At 36.3% G+C, this 24,919-nt stretch overlaps 1 protein-coding gene and 1 non-coding gene across 4 annotated transcripts in view; both read right to left on the reverse strand.

Annotated features, from left to right (window-relative positions):
• Positions 1-24,919, reverse strand: part of kcnh6a (potassium voltage-gated channel, subfamily H (eag-related), member 6a) — a 39,660-nt gene that overhangs the window by 13,663 nt on the left and 1,078 nt on the right. For all 3 annotated transcript variants that reach the window (XM_038284872.1, XM_038284855.1, XM_038284863.1), the window contains exons 2-6: positions 17,489-17,719; positions 11,652-11,801; positions 11,288-11,391; positions 8,996-9,305; positions 8,153-8,355 (exon numbers count right to left, since the gene is read on the reverse strand). In XM_038284872.1, coding sequence (XP_038140800.1) covers positions 8,153-8,355; positions 8,996-9,305; positions 11,288-11,391; positions 11,652-11,801; positions 17,489-17,719 — 998 coding nt within the window. The remainder of the gene's footprint in view (positions 1-8,152; positions 8,356-8,995; positions 9,306-11,287; positions 11,392-11,651; positions 11,802-17,488; positions 17,720-24,919) is intronic.
• Positions 11,833-11,904, reverse strand: trnac-gca. The gene has a single exon. It is a non-coding gene; the product is annotated as a tRNA-Cys (tRNA).

Here is a 24,919-nt window from a genome sequence, read left to right on the forward strand (position 1 = left end):
AAAAGTAAGATATTTTCAGCTGTTTTTTAACAGAATAATATCTAAAAAATAAACTCATTAAACAGGCATGGACAAAAAAGTTATATTTTGCTCCGCAACCTTTTAAGGAAATCACTGCAATCAAACGATTCCTGTACCTGTCATTGAGACTTCTGCTCCTCTCAGCAGGTATTTTGGCCCACTCCCCATCAGGAAATTACTCCATTTTCGTCTGGTTTGAAAGGTGCCTTTTTTAGACAACATGCTTCAGCTTCTTCCAAAGATGCTCAAAAGGATTTAAATCAGAGCTCATAGAAGGCCACTTAGGAATACTACAATGTTTTCCTCTTAGCCATTCTAGGCTGTTTTTTGCTGTGTGTTTTGGGTCATTATTCTGTTGAAAGAACCATGACCTACGACTGAGACCAAACTTTCTGACACAGTAAAAATGTCATAAACGACATTTCTTTTTGTATTAAAAAAGCTTACTGGATGGGAAGCGAAATGTCTTCAAACTTGGAAATTAAGTCCAGCGGATTGTTTTGTTTTTACTTTTTTGGAAAGACTATGACCTGGATGACTGAGAATCTTCACCAGCTAATTAGTGGACACACCATTATTTAAAATGCCACTTTGGTCACATTATTTTCAGTCTTTTTATGGGTCCATGATCATTTCTGTCTATGAGTTTATTTCTTTTAAGTCTGTTTAAGTGGGATTAAAAGCAATGTCTGATGTAAATTGTTTATTTAAATAGAATGAAAATAGAATTTCACAGCATTTTTATGTATTAGTACTCTTTGTCAGATGTGACAAATGAAACAATAGTTTTGCAACGCAAAACAGTTCATGGAAAAGAAGAGCTCTTCTCTCTGCTGGTAAAAAAGAAAACAGCAACCAGAAATAGTAAAGCAAATAGCTTCTCAAGGACCAAGTACATGCAGAAAGGTCTTTAAATATGTACTTGGCCTTATTTGGCAGGAAAAAAAATCACTGAGGAGAAATAAAGTATGGGCCTTACAGGGAATAATCAGGACTCTGAAGAAGTCTATTATTCTAAGAGATAGATTCTTTCTTTTGCTCCAATGCCATAAATCTTTACACAAATGCTGAGTCCCTTCAATGCAACACAAATGCTCCCACGGTGGCTAAACACAAAAACAGGCACAGTGATGACAACATAAACACGCAAGGAAAAGTTCAGTCACCAAAAAAACTTTATGTTATTGATATTGAGCATCATCCTATTTCATAATGAACACCAGGGAACAAGTTAGCGTGCAACTGCTCTCTGTTCAGTAGAGGGATAGATCAAAGGCAGGCTGTAATTATTACAATATGTTTGGCCTGAATAATTTCAAGCTTAAATATATACAATCTAAAATGTAGATTGTATGAATCTGCAAATGCAGAATAAACGCCAAGTATAAAATCTATATCACAATAGCTTTCAGCTTACAGACATAACTAATGATAAACCAACAGTTCTAAAGGCACAAATTAAAATTACAAATACCGTCCACTAAGATGTTTGGTAACTTACATTATTTTACTTTAGTCTGGATGTTTTCCAGTTTTTTTTAATACACTACAAATGAAATAAAATCTATTCTGCCCCTTAATCATGTCAAAATAAACCAGAAACAAGATGAATGAGCTGCAAGGTCTGTTTACAGTATTTTGAAAATATATATATTTTTAAAGAAAGTTGAAACATTGATTGTGTCAAAGTTAGGATGGTTAAAAAGACGGCAAAGAAAAACAGGACAAAGAGGAAATGGTAACTATCAAACAGTATGTAGCTAGGAATGAGGAACCTGAGATATGACGGACAACAGCAGGGAGCATAAAACCCAAAAAAGGCTCAAGTACTCACAGGCTGAAGCTTCTGCTTAAAGCTCATGATGAGACACACCACAGAAAGGAAAGTAAGGGAAAACAAACTACAATAAAAAAAGAGATGGGAGTAAGAAGGTCTCTGTTCATGTGTTTGTATCTTACTCCCTTCTGTTCTCTTCCTCCCCGTTCATAGCCCTGCCCTCATCAAGGGATCCTCTTTCTAACACAGAAAATGATCCACTGACTCTCTGAATGATGACATGCAGTGTGCACTCTCCACTGTTATTTGAAAACCGATTGCTTGACTAAAAATCAAATTGGATCCTGTTTAAAGTAGTAGCAGACAGGCAAAGTTTTCTGCTCTCTGTTTTCTGCTGTGCTTAAGGTTTTACAATCTGGGTTGCAATTAATCCAACATCAATGAGTGACTATTACAGTTAAACAACCCAGAAACCGGGTTATATTTAACAATTGCATGTCTTCTGGCATGCTTTAAATGCCATTTCTGAATCTGGAGAAGATGCAATGAATCTTTTTGAAAATATTATTCAGGATAACATGATTAAAATCATTAAAGCCAGTGCATGTATAAAAAATACAAAAAAGGGACAGCTGCCGTTATTTCAATCTTGAATTCAATTTTGAATTCTGTACACCAAAAGTCCTTGTATGGACTATATCTATCTTATTTTAAGAAAATAACAAAACAGATGCAAATAACTAAAAATTAAAGACCTATCAACAACTCTCAACATGGCAGACATAACTTTTCCAAATTTAGTTATACTACTGATTTCTGGTCATTGCAATGCTGCAACATCTATTTAAACCTAGAGGGCGCCACAGAAACACATGATACATCCCTTCCAAACACATCCACATCATACTGGTGAGCTTGCGTTTCTCTAAACCAAAGCTCAATCAGTCACGCTGTGTGACTTGTGCAGGGAAATCGATGTGGACAAAGATCAATGTTTACTTTCATTTCTCTTTTTTTCTGAGAGGTGTCAAGTCAAAATCCAATTAGAACAATTCAATTATAAAACAGAACACAGGCTAAAGTAAAAGTTTGCTAAAAGATTAAAAGCAAATAATATCCACATTAAATTACACTGACTGAAAACAGGTAATCTAAAAGAAAATACAGCTAATATTCAAAATAAAACCTTCCTCACACTTTTTAATGAAAACTGCACAAGAGAATAAAAATCCCCAACATGAAGACTGCTTCTGGGGTGCAGCTGTGCAGATCCAGAAAGTGCAAACACGCTGACCTCCATTTCCATTAGTTACAGAGGCCAAGGTCATCGGCAGCATCAAGCCTCTGAATGCCGCTCGATAGCCTCACAGCGGCAGCTCTTTTTTTCTGGCTTTCATAACTGCATCTCACCAGGACCCCTTTTTACTCCCACAGACAGCTTCACAGACAATCTGTGATCCCCGCACACCCTCCCACTCTCCAAATGCAACCTCTCATACTCAGTACCAAGTCCTTCTCACTTAACGCCTTCTTCACATGCATATAGACATGACACACACCTGATGCCAAAGCTTTTTGTCTCTGAATGGAAGAAACAAGCAAACAATAGTTGATCAAATCAACAGTTTGGTGCTTTCATTGTTGGTGTTGCTAAAACCTGTAGGCAGCTGATGACGGCTTTGTGTAACAAGAGAAAACAACATAAATTCAAACTCTTACAAGAAGTACCGTTATTTTGTTGTGTCATTTCTGAGATATGCATTTATCTTGTCCTCTAAATTTGTTAAATAATTTATCAGGGCATTTGTCTGATTTCTTTTCTTTAAATTGTAGTTATGATACGATTTGTTGTGCCTTTTAGTTAAAGCCATTTTAATAAATAACTGTAAGTAATACACAAAAGAAGCTAAAATCTTCACAACACACAACTTCACAACAAAAATTATGGCTGAAAGGATTAATAGTGATTAATCGATTATTGAAATAATTAACTATTTTAATAATCGATTACTTGTTAAATGGAGAATAGAAACTGTAAAACATGCTTTTAGCTGACAGTGACCAGAGATGGGAAGTAACGAAGTACAAATACTTCGTTACTGTACTCAAGTAGATTTTTCTGATATTTTTACTTTACTTTACTACTTATTTTTATGGCGACTTTTTACTTCTACTCCTTACATTTTTACACAAATATCTGTACTTTCTACTCCTTACATTTTAAAAAATTGTCTCGTTACTTTAGTTTTGAATCATTTCAATGGAGTTACCGTTATTATTTTTCACGTCATCAATACCAAATTCAATCTAATTGGATGGGAATCTACGTTGCATTTGACGCACCACTACAAGATGAATCGACAGATTCGGCGGTATTCATTGGCGGCAAATCATTGCAGCGTGGTGGCGGTGGTGTTAGCATAGTAGCATGGACGACGAGATGATTGAAAATGAACACAACGGAGATCTAGTCCTATTGGCAGACATCCATTTAAAATGTAGGCAACGGCATGAAAAAAGTGGTTTCTACTTTTACTTTTATACTTTAAGTAAATTTACAAGCCTGTACTTTGTTACTTTTACTTGAGTAAAGAAGTTTAATCAGTACTTCCACTTTTACTAGAGTATCTTTTAACACAAGTATCTGTACTTTTACTCAAGTACGGAAAGTGAGAACTTTTGCCATCTCTGACAGTGACCCACTTAGAGCAGTAATTAAATCAAAATAAAAAAAAATATATATAAACACTTTGCATTTAAGATCAAACATTTTTTTTTGTTTGTCAATATGCTCTATCCAGAACTCCTCAAGGGGAAAAGTTTTAGTTTCATCTGGTTTAATTTTGTAAAACATCTTCTTCAAGGAACCTTTTGCTAAACGATTATTAATTTATTAATCACAAAAATTATTGACAGATTAATCGATTTGCAAAATAATCATTAGTTGCGGCCCTAGTAAAAATTGTCCAGCAGTTTACATGATCAAAACAAATAAAGAGGGAGAGAACGGTCTATTACTTTAGTGGTGTCGCGTGGTACAGGTAACCATACGACAATTGTTCAGCTGTTTAAAGCTGTACACATGCAAAACTTATTTCATTTCAAGTTCCAATGGTTAAATTTAAAAAGTCTAAACCAAAATAAGCTGGTGAAGATTCTAAGTCATCCAAGTCATAGTCATTCCAAAGAAATAAAAACATAATCCACTGGACTTTGTTCCCAAGTTTGAAGACGTTTCGCTTCCCATCCAGGAAGATTTTTCAATTCAAAATGTCAGAATTGAGTTTAGGCTTTATAGAGTGGACCAATAACAACGCCTTATTTTGGCTTAAAAAACAGCACTGTTTTGAAAAACGTTCAGTGGTTTGTTTTTAAACTTTTAGAGACCAAAATAATACAGAGAGGACTTTCTGCCATCTCTAATATTTACTATTTTGGAACATCATGTATAGTCATTTAGCAACAGTAAAGAATCAATAAGAAAAAAAGCACCACATCAAAGTTTTATGACTTAAGGTTATACCTCAAGTGCCTACTTACATTGACGATGGAAAGGAGAGATTGTTTATAGGGAATGTAACATCTATTCCAGGTGATCAATGCAATTAATTTAGTTAATTTTACAGTAAATTTTTTACTTATTGTTCTTTTAGATTACTAAAGATGCACAGCATCTGTCAGGTTGAGTTCCATGACACCAAACTTGTTTATCCATATTCTAAAAAAAAAAAGTATGCCAATTTTGCAACATAAATAGTTTAATAAATTTATAGCTGCGGCTTAAAAAATTGTTGATGAGCAGTGTTTTAAAAACCTTTTTTTTATATATCTTTAATATTTTTCCTCCGTTTTCATAGATAAAGACAATAATCAACTTAGATATAAATTTCTATTGAATGAATAAGAGTTTTTTTTGTTTAAAAAGATGAAAAAAAGTATGTTTATTTCTAACAACTAGGGGATCCCTGCTGGAATTTTTATTTTTTTTTAAGGAGAGAGATATCTGGTAGACAGTGTGCAGTGTTTCAGCTAAGAACATCCTTGGGACACTTAAAAGTGATAAACGGCGTCAACAATTGAATAACAATAATATCAAGAAGCCAAACTAACCAGACAAACAGGCAACAGACTGTTGAACTTTGCTAGTCACAGAGAACACTTAATTCGAAATCAAGACTTGCTCCTGATGTTAGCAAGTTAAATGCTCTGCCAACCCTTTAAGGAGACCTTCTGTTTTTACTGCCACTTTTTCCACAGACACATTGCATCCTTGTTCTGTAGTGAGTCACAGCCAACTGTCAGTATCACACTTGCTCTCTGGGTGAGGAAGTGAGATCTCACTGCCATCGCGGCTCTAGCGCTCAGTCATAAATCAGTCACATATGGTGATATCAAAGTGCAAATAGGATGCAAATGTAGGACCAGTTTGTGATGAGTTTGATGTTTGAGATTAGAGGGAAGAAAATGCAGCTGCACAGCTGAAAAGTGCTCTGAAACTTATATATTCCATAGTAAATAAAAAAATAAAGATAATTCTTTCAAAGATGTAGATTAAATACAAAAAATGAATCTGCTACTTGTTCAATTACCAAATGTTAATTACTGTGACATTTATAAACTGAAAAACTGTGGTTTTTAAATTTAAACCATTGTATTGTGATGTAACTGACTTGAGCTCAATATAAACCATTTCACAACATTTTCACCTTTACTGTGGCTTATAAAGTGTACAAATTACAATTGTAACAGTCATTATCTGCAGAGAGCTGGTACTGCATCAGAGTACTCTTGCTGTCTGCACCAGAGAATCAGACACACCTTTGTGTTCATGTTTATATACCCGAGCAGGACTTATGATGGCCTGCAGAGAGGCTTTTTATGGGCATACTAATGACAATATAAAATCTTTAAAAAAAATAAAACATTATGAGTGGTTGGGTGAAGCCGTTTTTTACTGAATAACTGTACAAATGTTTACCCTTTTTATTGTAGAAAAAAATTAAATGACTATGATTATTTTGCACAACTTGGAAATGTTGGCAGTATAACATAAAAACACACAAGCTGACATATGATTGTGTAAGGGAAGGTCAGTGAGTTTCTGGACTCCTGAGTAACCCATTACATGTTTATTCAGTGCTGCAATGATGTTGCTTGACTCCAAGCCATTCATCCAAGAATTATGCCAGGATCAGCAGTAGAGTATTATTTTTATAAAATATTATAATGTTTAAAAACATATCTAGACTTCGACTGCTAACTGCAATGTTCAAATTCTAAATCACAACTGTAAATTCGAAACAACGCCATGGTCAATTAGACCTTATCTCAAAGAAAAACTACAACATCCACTGAGAAACGCAATGCTGAAGGAGCTGCATGGTCTTGAGAAATAAAAAAAAGAATGGAAAGTTTTTATTCATTAGCCAGTAGATTACATTTGAGATGTACCTAGACGTTAATGACATGAGGAAACAAAAATCCTAAGTTGACCTGTCTTCGGCCAAATCTGAAAAAAGTGAAGGCTCTAAAGTGCCCTTCTCAGTCTACTGACTGTATAAAATTGAACCACTTTAAATGTGAACTTCTTTAAAGACATCTTAAGACATTTTCCTCCAAGAAAAGGGTCAATTTAACCATCTGATTGTCATGATTCAGCACGTTTTGGTTCTGTTTAAGTTTTCTTTTTGAGCTGTCAGTTAAACTTTGATTCACATTTTCCTGCGTTTTATAGTTTATTGGTTTAATTTCCATATTGTGTTGTTTTCTGGATTTGATTTTTGCCTTTGAGTTCTTTTGTATTTTTACCCTCAGTTGCCCTCTTGAGATAGTCTCCTTCCCCTTAGCTCCCTTCTAGATTCTTCTGTCCACACCTCCTCCCAATCAGTTGATTACTCCAGTCTTTGTTCTGTTTGACATATATACTCCTCCTCTTCAGTTTCTTTTTGCTTGTTCCTCTTCGTTTCTTTGCTCTTAATGTATGTTTTCCCTGATGTCTCTGGGTTTTTGGTTTTCTGTATTTTGTTTGTGGACTTTTGCACTAGTTGCCACCTTTGCTTATTAAATCTACAAGAAACCACCACAGCTTCCTTCTTGCTCTAGAAACCGCCACACAACCTGACACTGATAAAACCAGTGCATAAATCACAACAACAACACACAAAAAAAAACATCAGTTCAAGCTGTATCTGATGTGAAGGTGGGCAATATATTGTATTAAGAACTGAATAATGGGCATCGTACCTAATATGAACATGGTCAAACAAGACCGTCTGATAATAGTGGGTTTCATCGTAGCACCAACCATCTGTGACACTAAACACTTGCTGGAAAATCAATGATGTTCTCTCTCACCTGTGTGACCTGAGTGACCTTTTCAGTGACATTCTGGGTTCGGTCTTTAACCTTGCTGGGTGCAATGATTTCAATCTCTGTAGGCGAGGGAGGTCTCAGTCGGTCTGAGCCAAATGTGAGGGCGACCTGTGGAATGCGCCCGATGGTTCTGTGTCTTATGAGATCTGAGTCTGAGGTGGAGTTCAAAGCACTGGGCTTAAGATCTGCAAAGAATTTCAACAAAGAGCAGAAAAATAGAATTACAAAGATGGAAATTGCATTTTTGACAAGTTTGAAATTATTGGATTCCTATCAAAGTACATTTGCATTTAAAAGAGCTTAATGTAAAAATGGGCAAGCTTTTAGATAAGATGATATTGTCAGCTTCAAACGCAGATAAAAGTGATGTGAAATAAAATAAAAAAAATTGCAGACTAATTTTAACATTTGTAAAGGAAGATAGAGCTTTCCTTAAGACAGAAGGATTGATTTTTGTCTCCATTGGACAAAAAATCAATGACATCTGTGCCCTCAGAGAGGTTCATTTTGGTAAATCTAAAGTATTTAATACAATAAATCTCACTTTACTAGAACTAGTGAAGTCATTTTTATTTGTTTTCACTTGGGCACATTAAAATGGAAGTGACTAAAATTACATAAAATGTCAATTTAAATTTTTAACGTAAAAAAAAGTAATTTCAGGGCACTCTTTTACTAGTGAGTAGATAAAACCATGTTGATTTAATAAATACCCAATATAACTTAAGGCCATTAGTATGTTTAAGGAAAACAAATATGAGGAATGATTTCAATTAATGTTTCTTAATGGAGTAAAAGGTCTGGAGGCTCCCTTCAGATACTCACTGCTGTGAGTTCGGGTATCCCCAGGTCGACTGTTCCATTCTGCTCTCATGCCGTCAATGTCATCCAGCGATGAGGCCCGCCTCAGGCTACGGACGCTCTCATTTGAGCTGTTTCGAGGTAAGGCCCCCCTTGTGAAGGAGATGCTGGGGTCCAGCCGTTCTGGTAGCAAGGAGCGCCGTTTAGTGAAGGACTGGGCAGCAGGGGAGGGGGGATCTAAGTCCTGTTCAATTAAAGCCTCAGTCTCAGATTGCATGCAGCTTTCCTTAGAAGGGATCCGAAACTCCCTCAATGGGACTTCCTCACTACTTGGCTGTAAAAGACAGAGAATAAAAGAACATACATTCAGTAGAGGCAGACCTTGTTTTTGAGGTTACTATGCACTGAAAACTAATATGTAATGAATTACAATATGGCTAAAATAAGAATTTACTTTATGTTACTTTGTCTTTCAGCCACCAAAATGTTAGATTTAATTACCAACATCTGTCTGAGTCTTAAGCTACTGACAGATATGACATGACACAGTATAGTAAGAAAATAAAACAAAGTCTAAATAGAAGACAATTTACTTTGCAACTAACTGTTGGAATGTCAGTAAGTAAATGAAAATCCCTTTTATTGTCCCATAATGGGGAAATACACTCTGCATTGGGAAGCAGTGGGCTGCCATTGTGTGGTGCCCAGGGGGCGGTATGGAGTTAAGGGTCTCAGGGAGCCAGAGTGCAGGCTGTGGGGATCAAACCAGGTACTTGCAACCTTCTCAGAGCACAAGCACACTGCTCTAACATCTAGGCCAACATTGCCCAAGTAGGTGTTAACATGGAGAGCTTCAGCACCCCCTACACCATAAATTTAAATATTTTTTTAAATGGGCATTAAGTGTATCTAACCAGAAAGCAAGGGGTGAATAGGATAGAATTGTAATATCTACTTGTTGTAAAACTGACTTTAATAAGAGTTCTGGAGCTGAGATACTTTTTTGTGCACCTTTATAGCAAATTGAATGAGCAGCATATATTTTGTGTGCGCAGTCACAGAGCTTAAATACAAGATTTTCGCTAGAAATAATAATAATATATCATGTTATCAATTTTATGGGTGCAAAAAGTGGGTAAAAATATATTAACACTGAAAGCAGAGTCACTTTTATTCAGTCTGTAGATTGCAATAGCATGACAGCTATGGGTGACTGGCCCACTACATTTTCAGTGTCATAAATAGATACTGACAGTAAATCTTTCATGCAAGGGTTTTATCCTCAGAGCACAAAGAAAGACTAAGCAGGAGGCGGAGAATGTTTTTGTGTAAGTAAAATAAACCCGGATAGGACAGCAGTAGATAAAGCGATATGATAAAGCAATTATCCTCTTTAATTTGTTCTCATACTGATGATTTTCAACACTTACATATTAGAGCCCAGCAGACAGTTCTTAAAATCCACCAAAAATAACCAAACTAAATGAAAATATTTCACGTTTATATTATGATTACATCACTAAGGAAATAAATCTATGAAAAAACCTGTGTGAAAAACGAATTATTCAGTAAATCTAATAACTGGATTGCAAACAGCTCTCCTTTTTTGCTAAATCATCTTTTTTCATCACTGACTGTGAATGAATTCTGGACCTTTTTTAAAGGTTTGTTTTAAATTAGCCACATAGGAAGGTGTTTAAAAACTGTAATTAATTAAGATCACTTCAAATTTTGACTAGGCCACTCCATTGCATTCATATTGTTTAATTTATTTTTTTATACCATCCAGCCAAAAACTGGCGTTCAAAAATTTCTCCTTCAGTTTTTTTTTTTCTTTTTCTAGAAAATAGAATTAAAGCTTTTATTTACCCAGGCATGTTCTCCAGGTTAGAGAGTTTTTAACTGTCTGGATGATGTTTTTTTTTTCTAAAATTACTATGATGGTTTTACCCCTGTAGTAACGGGATGCAAACCTTCCAAAATGTTTCAGTTACTTTACTTTTTCATATACTTTTTTACATATAGCCAAGTTGGTAAAGGTATGTGTTTTATCTTGATGAATCGAATAAAAATTTATTTTTCTCTTTGCATCTAAAACACCGACATTATATAAAAAGAATCAGGAGAAATCTATAGAAACAACTAATCTTCGTTCTCAGTCTCAATGTTTGTCTTTTCATTGGTTATCATTGCTGTTGGAGGCAACGCACCTGTAAATACACATAGTTTACTGATACATCTATAAGGAGAAGTAAGAAACAAACAAAGAAGAATAAAACGTTACAAGTTCTGCATCGTGTGATGCAAATACATCACCTGCAGGTAATCCACCACAACCCCTTCACACTGATCTTTGGCAAGTGAAGTTCTTCGCATGGAGCGAAGTTCTGGTAACCTCATCTTTAGCCGGCGGTTCTGACCTACAGGGCAAATGCTGTGTTGAGAGAAAATCTTACAAATATTTCACTATCATCATTACAATTTCTATAGATAATTATCATGTGTGCATATTATTTGCTAGGAAAAAACTCTCCACCTTGTAAAAGTTTACAAACAACAACTGTCTTCCCATAAAGTAAAGATGGGCATGGTATTGTGGGCATGACTTTAAGTGAGCAGCAAGATTTATATCTATTACATCTAGCTAAATTAAAGACTTTAAATCTTAAAGTGGGTTTACAGTAAAGCCATCCTTGAGCCATCTTCTGCCTTAAGCCTGACTTCTTGAGAGAGGGATCGATGAGCTCCTGGTAGTCGAGGATGAACATTATGACATTGCCTTCCTCGTTTTTGACAGGTACAATATCCACCTGGCAGGGTCGACAAATTCCTGCAAATAAAAGAGATCATTTAAAATTAGAAGGGGGCACCAGGATTTGAACCTGGGACCTCTTGATCTGCAGTCAAATGCTCTACCACTGAGCTATACCCCCGTCAAAGAAGAGCTTCGAACAGCACATTAGGATGATGACACGGTGAATGCTACGCGCACTTTCAAAAAGACCGAGTTCACTCCGTTATCAGTCTGATCTAAAAATAGATGTTAAAAACTGATGCCGATCAGACACTGGACTATTCATACACAGAGAATGCCTGCATTCAACTCTGTTAATCAAGTCAGGCTTTTAGTCTGGAGGTTAAAAAGGATAGTGAGCATGTGAGAGCTTAAATTCTCAATCATGTTGTATTCACTTGTTTTCACCCTCAATAAGCCTGGGAGCACAGTAGGAAGCAGGAGACAAAACAAATAGATGCTTTGTGGATCTGAGTTGGCAAAATCAACTCATTTCCATGACAACAGCGCACCAGACTGCATGCCTCATGACTAAATGCGTAGAATACTGTGCAAAAGTTTTGAATCTTCCCCATTATTGCAGAGTCACAAAGGGTCATTTTAATAAAGCCTCTTTATACCGATCCAGCTATCAATTTATTTATAACCTTGTTAGGAATTACACAGTAAAGACTAAGAATATCACTGCTTTCACTAGTGTTAGTATTAAAGGACGGTGATTCATGCATTTAAGGAACTCTGCAGCCACATCTGAATATTTATGCGACATTAGATCCTGCTATTGCGAACTCAAGTCCTGTTCAAGTCTTATCCATCTTTAAATCAAATATTTTTCTGCTGTATCTTGGTTGTCTTTCTTTATTTTCACAAGTAAATTGGAAGATGGTAGCATGCTTAGCTACATTACTTCCCTGTTTAACCCCTGCAAACATGCACAGTATTGTACCTCCATTATTGTAAAAATAAACAAAATGCTTTTTTTAAATTTAATTAACTAACAAAAAAAAACATATAAAGCAGAAAAATAAATAATACTGCAACAGGTTGAAGTAATCTTTCATAAAAACTTTGCATGCATCTGATGGGTGCATTTACAGCCACACAGTTGTGGTAAAAACCACTATAAATTAATAATTTAATTTCTTTTCCTATAGGATTTTATTTACATAGCCACTTCATTATTGGAATTTATGAAAATAACACTGTATTTTCAAATTAGAGTGAACATTTTGGTTAACACTATTTTTGTCATGATTTTGTTTATTTTGTATCCTGTTTGAGTTTTGCAATTGCTTCAGTCCCTTGGCTGAGAAACTCACAGCTGGCCAAGCCAACACTATGGAGTGAACGGGTTTTTGCTTTATGTGTTTCAGTTAGGTTTGTGTATGTTTTGTGTATCACTATTTAAGCTCCTCCTGTTTTTTATTATGGAAGGTGAATTTGTTTGAGTTATTATTGTTCTGTTGCTAGTTATTTTAACTAGTTTTGTTACTTTCTTTTATAGGACATTTTTAATGGGACAATTTTTAGGGGGCAGGTTCAGGACCTAACCTCTATCTTTGGCCCCGGACAACTGATTCAGTTGTCTCCCCATTAATGGTTATTTACCTATATATTAACCATTATTATCACATTTTGCATTTTTTTTGTGATTATTCAAGGCACCTAAATATCATTACAAGTCCTGTTAAAGAGGGCCTTAAATATTAAACAGTGTTTTCATGTCTTGTTGGTTTTTGGTCTTTTGACCCACATGCAGAATCACACAGAGAACCAGTAAATGTTAACGTTTTATTAACAAAGAGCAAAAATAATCTGTGAGCAGAGAAGTGGAGGAAGCATGTTTAACTTTCTGGTTGTCCGAGGTGCAAAAGCAGGCTGATCAGGAAGAAGTTGGTTTATGACAACTGAAAACACAAGTAAGACCTTTTCCATGAAGATCTGAAGGGAAAAGGAAGAGCGAGAAGCCCAAAATTCCCAAACCATGTCAGAGTCCAAAATAAAAGAAGTAGGATCCCAGAGCGTTCTTCAGGTCCATAACTCTCCAAATCGATACTGAAAACTCCTTCCTCAGCGACAAGGATAAGCATCCAAACGCCTTTGCTCATTGAAGGACAGGGGCACACTAACGTCTCAGGCAGGTGGAAAGGGACTGGAAGAACAGGCTTCATAAAAGAGACGTGAAAAGCAGGATGAATCCTTAAATCATCCAAGAGGTTGAAACGAACCACAGAGAGTGACTGAGGGAGCAGGAACCCTTCTCAGATCGGCCAGACATCGATTTGTTTCTGCTGACCAGTCCAAGGCAGAAACAGTCAGGTTCCGGACTCGTCAGTAGTGGCGAATGTGGTGTTTGACAGAGGGAACTGCAATGTCCTGCTCTTCAGATGGAGACAAGGTAGGGTGGTATCCTAGATGGGACTCAAATGGAGATAGACCAGTAGCAGAGGAAGTGTCACAATTATGTGTATATTCGACCATAGGCAACTGAGTATTCCATGATGATGGGTGTCACGAACAGAGGTAGTGGGGGGATGTCTCAAGTTCCTGGTTCATGCATTCAGATTGAGCATTAGTTTGGTAATGAAAACCTAAACAGAGAGCAGTCTTGGCCCCAAAGAAAATACAAAACTACTTCTGGACCAGGGAGATAAATGCGGACCCCTGTCCAACATGATTTAACAAGGGATTCCGTGAAGGTGAAAAACATGCTTAGCTTAGTCAGGAGCATAGCTGTCTCCAGGGAGGTTGGGGTTCGATGAAGAGGGGTGAGGTGGCAAGCTTTGAAGAAGCGGTAGATTATACTGAGGATGGTGGTTAAACCCTTAGATGTTGGTATTCCAGTTACGAGATCTAAGGCAATACATGACCAGGGATGTTAAGGGATAGACAATGGCTGAAGAAGACCACTGAGGGACTGGTGATTACATTTGCTGTGGAAATTATCTGGACAGGCTAGAAGATAGCTTTTAACCTCCTCATATATATCGAAGGCCACCAGAATTTTTGTTTAAGGAGTGCAAGAGTTCGGTAGATTCCAGGATGGCAGAAGAATTTGCCGTGTGGGCCCATTGAATGATGCAGGACATAATATGAGAAAGAACATTAACCAGATTTAGAGGTCCAGTGCCAGGGCCCGGTTTGGACCGCTGAACCTCCAGGACTTGATCCATTATTTCCCACAATAAGGCCACCAAAATGCAGAAAGGTTAAATATTAAGTGGTCACAGGAGTATTGCCTAGGCATGAAGAAATTAAGTGACCACTCTCACCGCAATACAAGTGGAGTCCAGTTTTCATCCAATGTTGTCGTTCCTCAGCTGACAACTGGATACTGCTAGTCTGCATAGGTTGCTCTAGATCTAGCCTGGAAGAGTCAGAAACTTGTGAACGATCTGGAAAATGAGATTGGGGAAGAGGTAAATTATTCCGTTGTTTTGTCCGAGTTCCATCTTAAATTCTGTTGTCAATGTGAATAACCATGGAGATTATTTTCTCTAGAGTTTTAGACTCCTCTCTGCATGCTTGTTTATCCTTAATTGCTTCATCCAAAGCTTGAAGAAAAGCTCCCTTCAAAGCTTCAGGGTTTCAGGCTGAAGGGGCTGCTAGAATTAGAAACTCAATGGTAAAGCCTGATACCAGCTGGCTACCCTGTTTTAAATTTTGCATCATGTCGGAAACTGACTGAATATATCCAAATGTCTGTTTGCCATGTCAAAGGAAATGTTGAATTGCAACTCATCCCAAAATCTTACTTCAGCCCACTGCAGGGTTCGACTTCCCAATAATCCCATCACAAATTAGATTTTATCCTTATCAAACAAAAGAGACCTGGGGGGATGAGTAAAAAAGAGTGAACATTGTAACAGGATTTCAAGACACCTTTCAATTTCATCCCACACAAGGCTAAGGTGTGGGGAAATAGGCAAAATGAAAAGAGGTTATGTGAGGAGTTAATTCAGGAACAATGGTCGCACCAGGTGTAGAGGGGGGTAGACCCCGCGTGAGTGGTCCTGTTAAGCAGCTCCTGAAATATTTATGAAGACTGCCTATGTTTTGATTTCAACATCTTTGTCGTTAAGCAAAGGAGTGGATTAACTGTTCATGGGGATGAAGTAATTCATGTTCAGTGAAAGGACCTCAGGGAAACTTTGCTGTGTCAGACTAGCCAGATGATTCTGTAACATTGGTTTGTAGTTTTTTGACTTATATGCAGATTCACATGGAAAACCAGTGAATCTTATTGTTTTGCTTAAAAAAGCAACAAAAAACTGAATGTTGAGAACTGCAGGAAGTCAACTGAACTTTCTAGTTCATCTGACAGGAGAAATGAGACTGATCAGGAAGGAGTTGGTTGATGACAATTCATGAATGATTGATTAGCTTATTTGAGAGATAAAGGGGAGGTAGCATGGATCTGTAGGGGGTTTGATGTTCCAGAAGAATGTTAGTGAGATCCGAGAGCATTGGTACTTGCAAGAGACACCTTGCTGGAGAGTGGGTAGGCAGGTGATGATGACTGAGAAGTGATGAAAGCACAGACCTTTTCCATGAGGATCAAGGATTAACTGAGGTTCACTGGTTGGAACAATAACAGAGTCCACATTAAAAGACATTCAAAAGAAGACTTTTGGTCTTTGGCTGGAATACCATCAGGGGTAAATATCAGATGAAGAGAATTGATCCTTTGTATCCTTACATACACACATCTTGATTGAGAAATGCACTCGGGTGTGCTACAACAAGGGTCAGCCCAGCCACCAGCAAAGATCCTCTCTGTGACAGGTAGCTCACTCACACCAGAAAAAAAGCAAAACCCCAGAGACCCTAACATTACAGGGAACAAATCTTAATATACTAATGGAGGTAAAAAGGCTACATTTTACATCCCTGTATAGTTAAGTCACAACAAAAATATTATACCACTGGAAATTGACCAATTGAATGCTTGGCCAGCCGTAAACAGTGACAATCTTTTTTCTGATTAGTTAAAGCAATTATTATGGTATAAGAACTGCCGGGATACACTAATAAAAACAGTGTTGTTTTTACTGGAAGTTGTTACTGATTGAAAAAAATTTGCAAGGACATAGTCTGGTAACAGGAGGTTAACATACATATTTGTGTTATTGTTTGAAAGGGACCAATTTAAATTTTCTGAATCAAGGACTGTTGGTAGCCTTGTGAAAATCTTACAGCGAAGGTAAGAATTTAACAGCTATGAAGGTAATACATTGAAAATATTTACTATTAGGATTACAGTTAGGATTTTATAATGTTTCAGAATATTTATCCTTAACTACTGAGACTTGTAAAGCAAATGCCTCTCTTTTACAAACCTTTGCTTCTAATCCAAATTAATTATAATCAGTCTTTTTAAAAGTGCAGTTAATACAAACTAAATAATAACAATGATTATGCAAAACAATTTTTTTACGACAAAAAACCTGAGCTTTAGTTTTTTTTAAATATCATATTGCATAAAGATTTTATTCATTTGCAAATGATCTTACCTAGGAAAAATAAAAATGCTTTGATAAAGCGATCACTTTTTTATTTGACTACATTTTAGAATCAATAAAAGTTTTCTTTTTTATTATTATCAATATGCACATTTGAAGAAAAATATTTTAAATGACAAAAAAAAGAAAAGCTGCAAAGAGTTTTTTGTCGTCCTACTTATTCTATGTCTTCAATTGTTCCTTTTATTTTCTGTGCCTCACCTTCCTTTGAATAGTAGAGAATCTCCACTTTACGCTCCTCTGACCCAAGCAGGGCTTGTGCTAATTGGGCCAGGGCACTCTTCATGGTGCCAGGACCTACCAAGAATTGGCAGGTGCATGGCTGCTGCATGATCTCAGCCCGGGTGAAACCGAACATTTGGCAGAAGCCTTCATTGCAGTAGATGATTCCACAGTTCTTCATCTGTGCATTGGCAATCAGAAACTTGCGATCTGAAAAAGTGGAAGAAAGGTCAAATGAAGCACAAAAACAGTAGAATTCTAGCAGCACAGTTATTCTAGGAAAAACACACTAACAATAGTAATATCTGTACAAAGGTTGTGATTAAATCAGACTAAAGGGCAACTAGATGACTTTTCCAGCAAGGCTTTGGATCTAAAAGGTTCTGCCATTTCAGTGAATTATCTCTCATTCTTCTCACATGACAATAAGCTGATGTGGAAGTGATGAAGTTTGATTTTCCATGGTGCTAAAGTTACTAGCATCATAGTTTAGGAGATTGAACAAGGAGCAGTTGGTCACTTTAATTTAAACTCTGGTGTGTCACTCTTGTTCTCAGGTAACATAAGAAATTAAAAGTTTATTACACTTTTTAACCTGTCAACATTTGGATATTATCCAATTGGTCATAAAACTTTTCTTATTTGTACAAATTTACATTGTTGTTATGTAAACGAGTCAAACCAGTTTCATCTTTATTGTCTCTATTTACAGTAAAACTCTATAGTAACTGTATTTTACTTTTTAATAATATTTTGTTTATTCACTTTTTTTTTACAAAATCATATAATTAAATCTTTTTTTAAGCATTTAAGTTAAAATTTTGAAATTGTGTTGTCTCTGCTTGACATGTTTTGTTTAGATTACATTTAACTTTTTGCCTTTAGGTGATTAATTATATCCTGTGTTATTATTTTTTTTATCCTTTGTTGAATCCTTTTGTACAACTGTCTCTTTGATTTAGGAAATTTGTTTCTGTTTAGGGTTTTATTTTTTGTTATTCCAAAAATTATATTTATTTATATTTTTCATTAAGATTTATCAGATTTTCTTTACTTCTAAGTTTAACTCCTCTTTGGTGTTTTTTGAGTTACATCTAATTTAGCACTCTTGGGACTTATTTAGTCTTTGCTTAATTTTTTTTTTTTTTTTTTTTTTTTTTACCATTTATTGTTTACTTTTTTCTTTTGATTATGTTTCCCCATGGCATTATAGTTATCTTAGTTTATCCAGACTTTTTACATGTTGTCTAATTTTCCCTTAGTAATTTTTTGTTTCCTTTCCCTGTTGCTGTTCAATGGCCCCTAGTGCAACTCTCCTTTCCATTCAGTCACCTTCAAACTCTGTCTTTGAAACCCTGCTCCTTGTTAGTTAAATACTCCATTCACTGTTCAGTATTCTCCTCCCCAATAAATACACTCCTTCTCTGTAGTTGCTCATGGCTGCTTTGTCTTATTACCTCCTATAAATCACCTCCTGTTTTACTTTCTGTTCTGGTTCATGCATTTCCTGTTTCGTTTACAACTGGTTGTATACTTCTGTTGCCACCACCTTGAATAAATCTGCAAGAATCATACTCTGCCTCTGCATATTGGGTCCTTCATCGAACCCTGACACATATTGTTTTTTTTTTAAAGGACCAGATATTTCCTAATCCACACAGACCTTCTGCCATAATGTTAGCTGGGCATTTGTCCACTTCTAGTTGCAAAAAGTGGTTTACATTTACTGTGGAAACCACTTCAACTTAAATTTGGCTTTTTTAAATTTAGTCAAATACCTTTTGATGCTTTTGTAGGTCATTTTCTGTCAGAAAACTTTGTTGTATTGGTGTATCATCATTTTTGCTGACAAAAAGCTGAAAAAACTGAATGCAGACGGTCTGTCCTTTTTCACTATTCTAATTACTTTTTGCAATCCAGCAATAGCCTCAGCATTATGCTACCTATAGCCTGTTTGACGGGCATCATAATGAATCAAATCGAGGTTTTTTCTTTGTGTAGCAAGTGGTCTTTTTTTTACTGTAATAGTAAAAGAAAAAGGCAGGGAGAGAAAGGGAAAAGACATGCAATTACGGTCTCAAAGTTGGTAAGAAAAAACTGCACTGCTTCTTTGATTATTAACAGTAGTGCTGCAACAACGAATCCATAAAAATAGATTATTATTATTATTATTATGCAGAGCTGTTTACCTGCAGGGTGTTGTGGCTGCACTCTTTGTAAAGTAACAATCAAACTTTGCATAAGTGATTTGTTATGCACGAAAGAACATTATGATACAACCTCTAGAACAACAGGGCGTCATTGATGAGGAAGGAGGGATCTCAACAGCATTATAAATTACTCCAATATCTGATGCTTGGTCTGTTTTTAAAAAAGGTATAGCCGACATCAGCTGGCTTGTAAAGGGATAACAGAGTCTTACAGGAATGCCAGAAATAGACTATAATTGGGCCTTAAAGGAGCAATAAGGGATAATGACACTTAATGTTTTAAATCAGTGCAACACACAAAAAAACAAACAAACCAGTTGCTTGAAGATTGCCAAGTTTAGAGAGATGAGGACATAGCGGAATTCATGATAATTAGTAAAGACGTCTCAGCCAGAGTAAATGGGTGGGTGATACTTCTAAAGGATGCTGAGGCTTCTTAGGTACTCTTGAAACTATTTCTGGTGCAGTTCTGTTGCTGACTTCAATGTTTCCAGGCTGCTGCTCTTTTGCAAATATAAAATACCAAATGCTGACCTCCGTTTTGTTTATCCTGGGAACTCCCATATGATTGGCTCAGGAAACAGGAGGTAAACATTGACGATACACTGCGCTGATGTAGCTCTGCTTCATACCTCTTGGTTTGAAAGGAGAAAGATTTGACTGAGACATTGTTGATAGAAAGGAAATATTGTTTATAAGGAATGCTCCTCCCATCCCAGGTGAAAAATAAGAACGATTTTGGTTAACTTCAGAGTAGGCTTGTCCCGATCCGATCCACGTATCGGATCGGCACGCCGATATTGGCAAAAAAATGCGTATTGGCAAAGCATGTAAAATGCCGATCCAGACTGCCGATCCAGTTTTAAAAAAAAATCCGGTCCGTTTTTTCCAGTTTCGCCGATTGAAACGATCCATTCCACTATTTTGGGCCAGTGTTTCCCTGTTTTGCATTTTTATTAAAACTTACAGTAATACTTGCACCTTTAACTGTTTACGGTTTTACTGTTCACTGTGCAATTTCAGATTGCTATTCATAATTTTGTCCAGTTTGTGTTTATCTCTTAATAAACAGGTAAGTTTGTTGTTACCAAGCATTGTGTTTTATTCAATCTCACCTAATTTAGCTGGCTAGATCAAGAGTACTAAAACCCTTTCCAACATGAGTCTTACAACTAAGGCTAAATACTTTAACTTAAACTTAAATACATGCTCGGATAGGCTGGTATCGGCCAGTATCGGTATAGGATCGGAAGTCCAAAAACAATATCGGTATCGGATCGGAAGTGCAAAAACCTGGATCGGGACATCTCTACTTCAGAGTAAATTTCCCACTTATTTCTCCTTTAATATTAGTCTGTCAAAGCCTAATAATGTCGTATGTACTTGTCCTGTTAGATCTCAGTACTGCGTCTGATACAGTTGATCATAATTTTCTTTTAGAAAGACTTGAATATTTTGTTGGAATCAAAGGAACAGCAGTGGATTGCTTTAAATCTTATTTATCTGACAGATTTTAGTTTGTTTATGCTAATGGTAAATCTTCCTTAATCTCCATGGTTACCTGTGGAGTACCACAGGGATGAATGCAAGGGCCAATTCTATTTGCTATATGTATGCTCAAAATTTGCAATACTATTAGGCAGCATGGGATTAATGCTTTATGCTTATGATAAATCCAAGGGCAGCTAACCCACTACATAGACTACAAGCATGTCTCGATGACATAAAAATGTGGTTGACTCTTAACTTTCTGCGCCTGTATGCAGACAAAACAGAAGTTACAGTCTTTGGACCAGAGTCTTTGAAAAAGAAGCTGATTACTAAGTCACTTCATTTGGATGAGATTAAATTGATCTTATAATAAAGTAAAAATCTTGGTGTATTTTTTAACACCCATTCTTTCTTCTGTGGAATATTGCCAAAATTATAAAATATCCAGTCCAGGGGTGATGCTGAGAAACTAGTCCATGTGTTTGTTACTTGTAGGACTATTGTAAGTATTTACTATCAGGAAGTCCACAAACTGTATTTAAAAGCCAGATCCAAAGTGCTGCAGCTAGAGTTATGATGAAAATTAAAACGAGAGATCATATCTGTCCTATCCAACCTTCTCTTCATTGGCTTCCTGTGACATCTAGAATAGAATTTTAAATCCTCCTTCTCACATATAATTTATCCCTTAAATGGCCATGCTCTGTCTTAGAGATCTAATTGTACCTTATGTTCCTAACAGAGCACTTTGCTCTCAATCTGCAGGTTTTTTAGAGGTTCCTAGAATTTCTAAAAGTAGAATGGCAGGCAGATATTTTAGTTATCAGGCTCCTCTCTGGTTGGACCAATGACCAGTTTTAGTCTGCTATAAGGGAGGTTTCCTCCCCACTGTCGTTACATCCATGCTTGTTGTGAGAGATTGCAGTCGAGTCAATAAGTCGATGCAATCATCTGGTTTTCCTTACATAGAAAACTTTGAACCAATCTGACTGGATGATCTGGATGAATTGTTTCTGTAAAATCCTTTGAGATGGCGTGTTGTGAACTGAGCATTATAAATAAACTGAATTGAATTGAAAATGAATATCCCCACCTTCTCATACTTATAAGACAGAAGCACCATCCCCTACCTTAGCACAAATGTTTTTACATCAACAAAGAGGCAAAACAAAAAACAAAAGTGCTCCTTACTAATCATCTTCTTTCTTAGTCGGACATATTGTGCGGTACCATGCTAAACAAGTTTATGTCTTATTTGGCAGAGTTTTTTTTTTTAAAGGCATTTGGTTATTATAAATCTGACCAACAAAACTCCCATGTGGAGTTTCTCTAATGTTCAGTCTCACCCTTTAAATCTACAACGATGCTAAAGGCAACACAGTTTAAGAAAAATGCTTCATTGTAGGTTTAGATCACATTTTTAGCACCTTTGTTAAGTATATCTATAAATAGGTTTTGTCGGATCTTTATTCTCAGATTCTAACAAAATGAGAAATATAAAAACATATAAATATATATATACATATATTTTAGCAGGTTAGCTAATTGTGTTTCAACAGTGGTGTCAGATGTCAGTTCAAGCCCCAGCTTGAATTGTTGTGTCCTTGAGCAAGAGACTTCATCTGCATTACCTATTTATGGTCAGAGGGCCTGATGGCACATGTGTATTGCAGCCTTGATTCTGTCAGTCAGCCCCAGGGCTCACATTGTAGCTGTGAGTGTGTGCATGAATTAATGTGTGAATGACTGACTGTAGTGTAATGCTTTTGGGCAAGTCTCCTGACTTGAAGTGCTATATAAATACAGACAGTTTACTTAATTTGTCAGCTAAAACTCCAGCTAAAACTCTAGAATCCTTAAGTCCTTTGTAAAGAATATAATTTATAATTCATAATCCTGTTGATGTAAGGCAACTAATAGACTTGAGCCAAAATACATTTAAGAGCTGCTTGTCAGGTACTAAACATATAGGCCCCCAAGGTCATCCAAGACCTCTTCACTCAGTGTAATCAGAACCAGAATAAAATAAAGGAACCAGTATTAGTTGTTACTCTCCTCAGCTCAAAAACTAAGTCTCTGTAAACTTTAATTGTACAGAAACTTTATTCTAGTCCAAATAAGTGTTAAAGTATTGCCATATAAAATAATTTTTATAATGTCTTAACTTTTATTTGCTATAAACAAACTTTTTGCATATTTATTTCATTTAATCTAATTCTTTGTTTTTTTCTGATGGCCTTTTGATTTCCTTTTTCTTTATATGTAATCATCTATGTTCCCTTATTTCATAATAAAACACTTTGAATTTGTTGTGCAAGATTGATTGATTTACTTTATTAAACTCACAGTGGAGAAATTTACTCAATATGTGAATGAAGCTTTATAAATAAACTTGTCCTGCCTTGTAAGTAGTGAAAGCAGGCAGGAAATGCTCCTCTGGCAGGGTCGAATGGAAGGATGGTTAGAATGAAATGTCCGGCAGCTGATGACTCCACTCCATACCCACAACTGTTGCATAGCATATGACTAAAACTACAAAACTACAAAATGAAAAAGGGCAAAATGACCATCATCAGCTCCAAGCTCCCTGTTTGTCTTTGGTGTACATCTCTGTTACATCACTACAGATAGGCCTGGCATATTTACATTAATATTTTGCTAATATTTTTTTGCATGTGTAAACCCATTTCTAGATAGGCTAATGTTTTTAAGGAATAAGTCTATTAACATTTGCATGAATAAACCAAACCTGCGAGGCTAAGGCAGTATAATTATCTCTTGCACAGCATCCTGCTTACAAGCTCACTACAAGCATTTTCCTTTACGTTTACTACCTTTCTACTTCCTAATATGCACAGGTTACAGGCTGTGTGTCCTCTGCAGTATATGAACCCTTCCTGGAGGGGGTCAAACAACATCACTAATCATCACTGTGTAAAAAACTGTTCCAGAACAGTTTCATCTGCTACAAAACTGTTCAAACTCTTTATGCTATATGTTCTTGTAACTTATAATAACACACAATAGCAATAAAATGCTACAAAATAATTCATTGGGACAATGCTCTACAGTTTAAACATTACTTAAATGAACTTATTGAAGAGTAAATACAATAAACTCAGCAGATTCAAGCTAGCCCTTTTAATAGAGCTTTGGTGGACCCAGCTGTTTGCTGCCCACACTGATGCTGATAGCAGGGGGTGGGGGTCTTCTCTTGGCCCTCCTGTTTTAAGCAAACGTCTAAGCTACTCTGGTGGAAAGCACATCCTGTCCAATGTCATTATCTGGGGCTCACACTGATCGTCACAGCGTTGCTAAGCAGCACCACTGTTGCACGTGCCATTTGCACTCACCTGGTCGTGCACATGCACACGCATTTTTAGGGACACGGTTCAAGCATTACATAATGAGACTTTTTCCTCAAAAGGTACCTCAAAGAAATAGACTAGACTGAAGGTCTGAGGCAGTTTCCCCTAATTTAGAAAGCATGGATAGTTAAGAAATATGTTTTTTTCTTCTTCTTTTTAATAAATTGTGTTTCTGAAAATAGAACTTAAAATACAAGAAAGACTACATATGAGGTTTAGGTATACAGCTGATAAAGTAACCAATTTCAAAACTAAACTACACAAGCAGCGTATGATTTTTCTCCACATGCTGATTGCAAGGGAGCATTTCCCTCCCTTTCTGAATACATGAGCTTACACCA

This window comes from Cyprinodon tularosa, unplaced genomic scaffold (assembly GCF_016077235.1).
Source record: "Cyprinodon tularosa strain WSP-4 unplaced genomic scaffold, ASM1607723v1 ctg105, whole genome shotgun sequence".
Classification (NCBI taxonomy): Eukaryota; Metazoa; Chordata; class Actinopteri; order Cyprinodontiformes; family Cyprinodontidae; genus Cyprinodon; species Cyprinodon tularosa.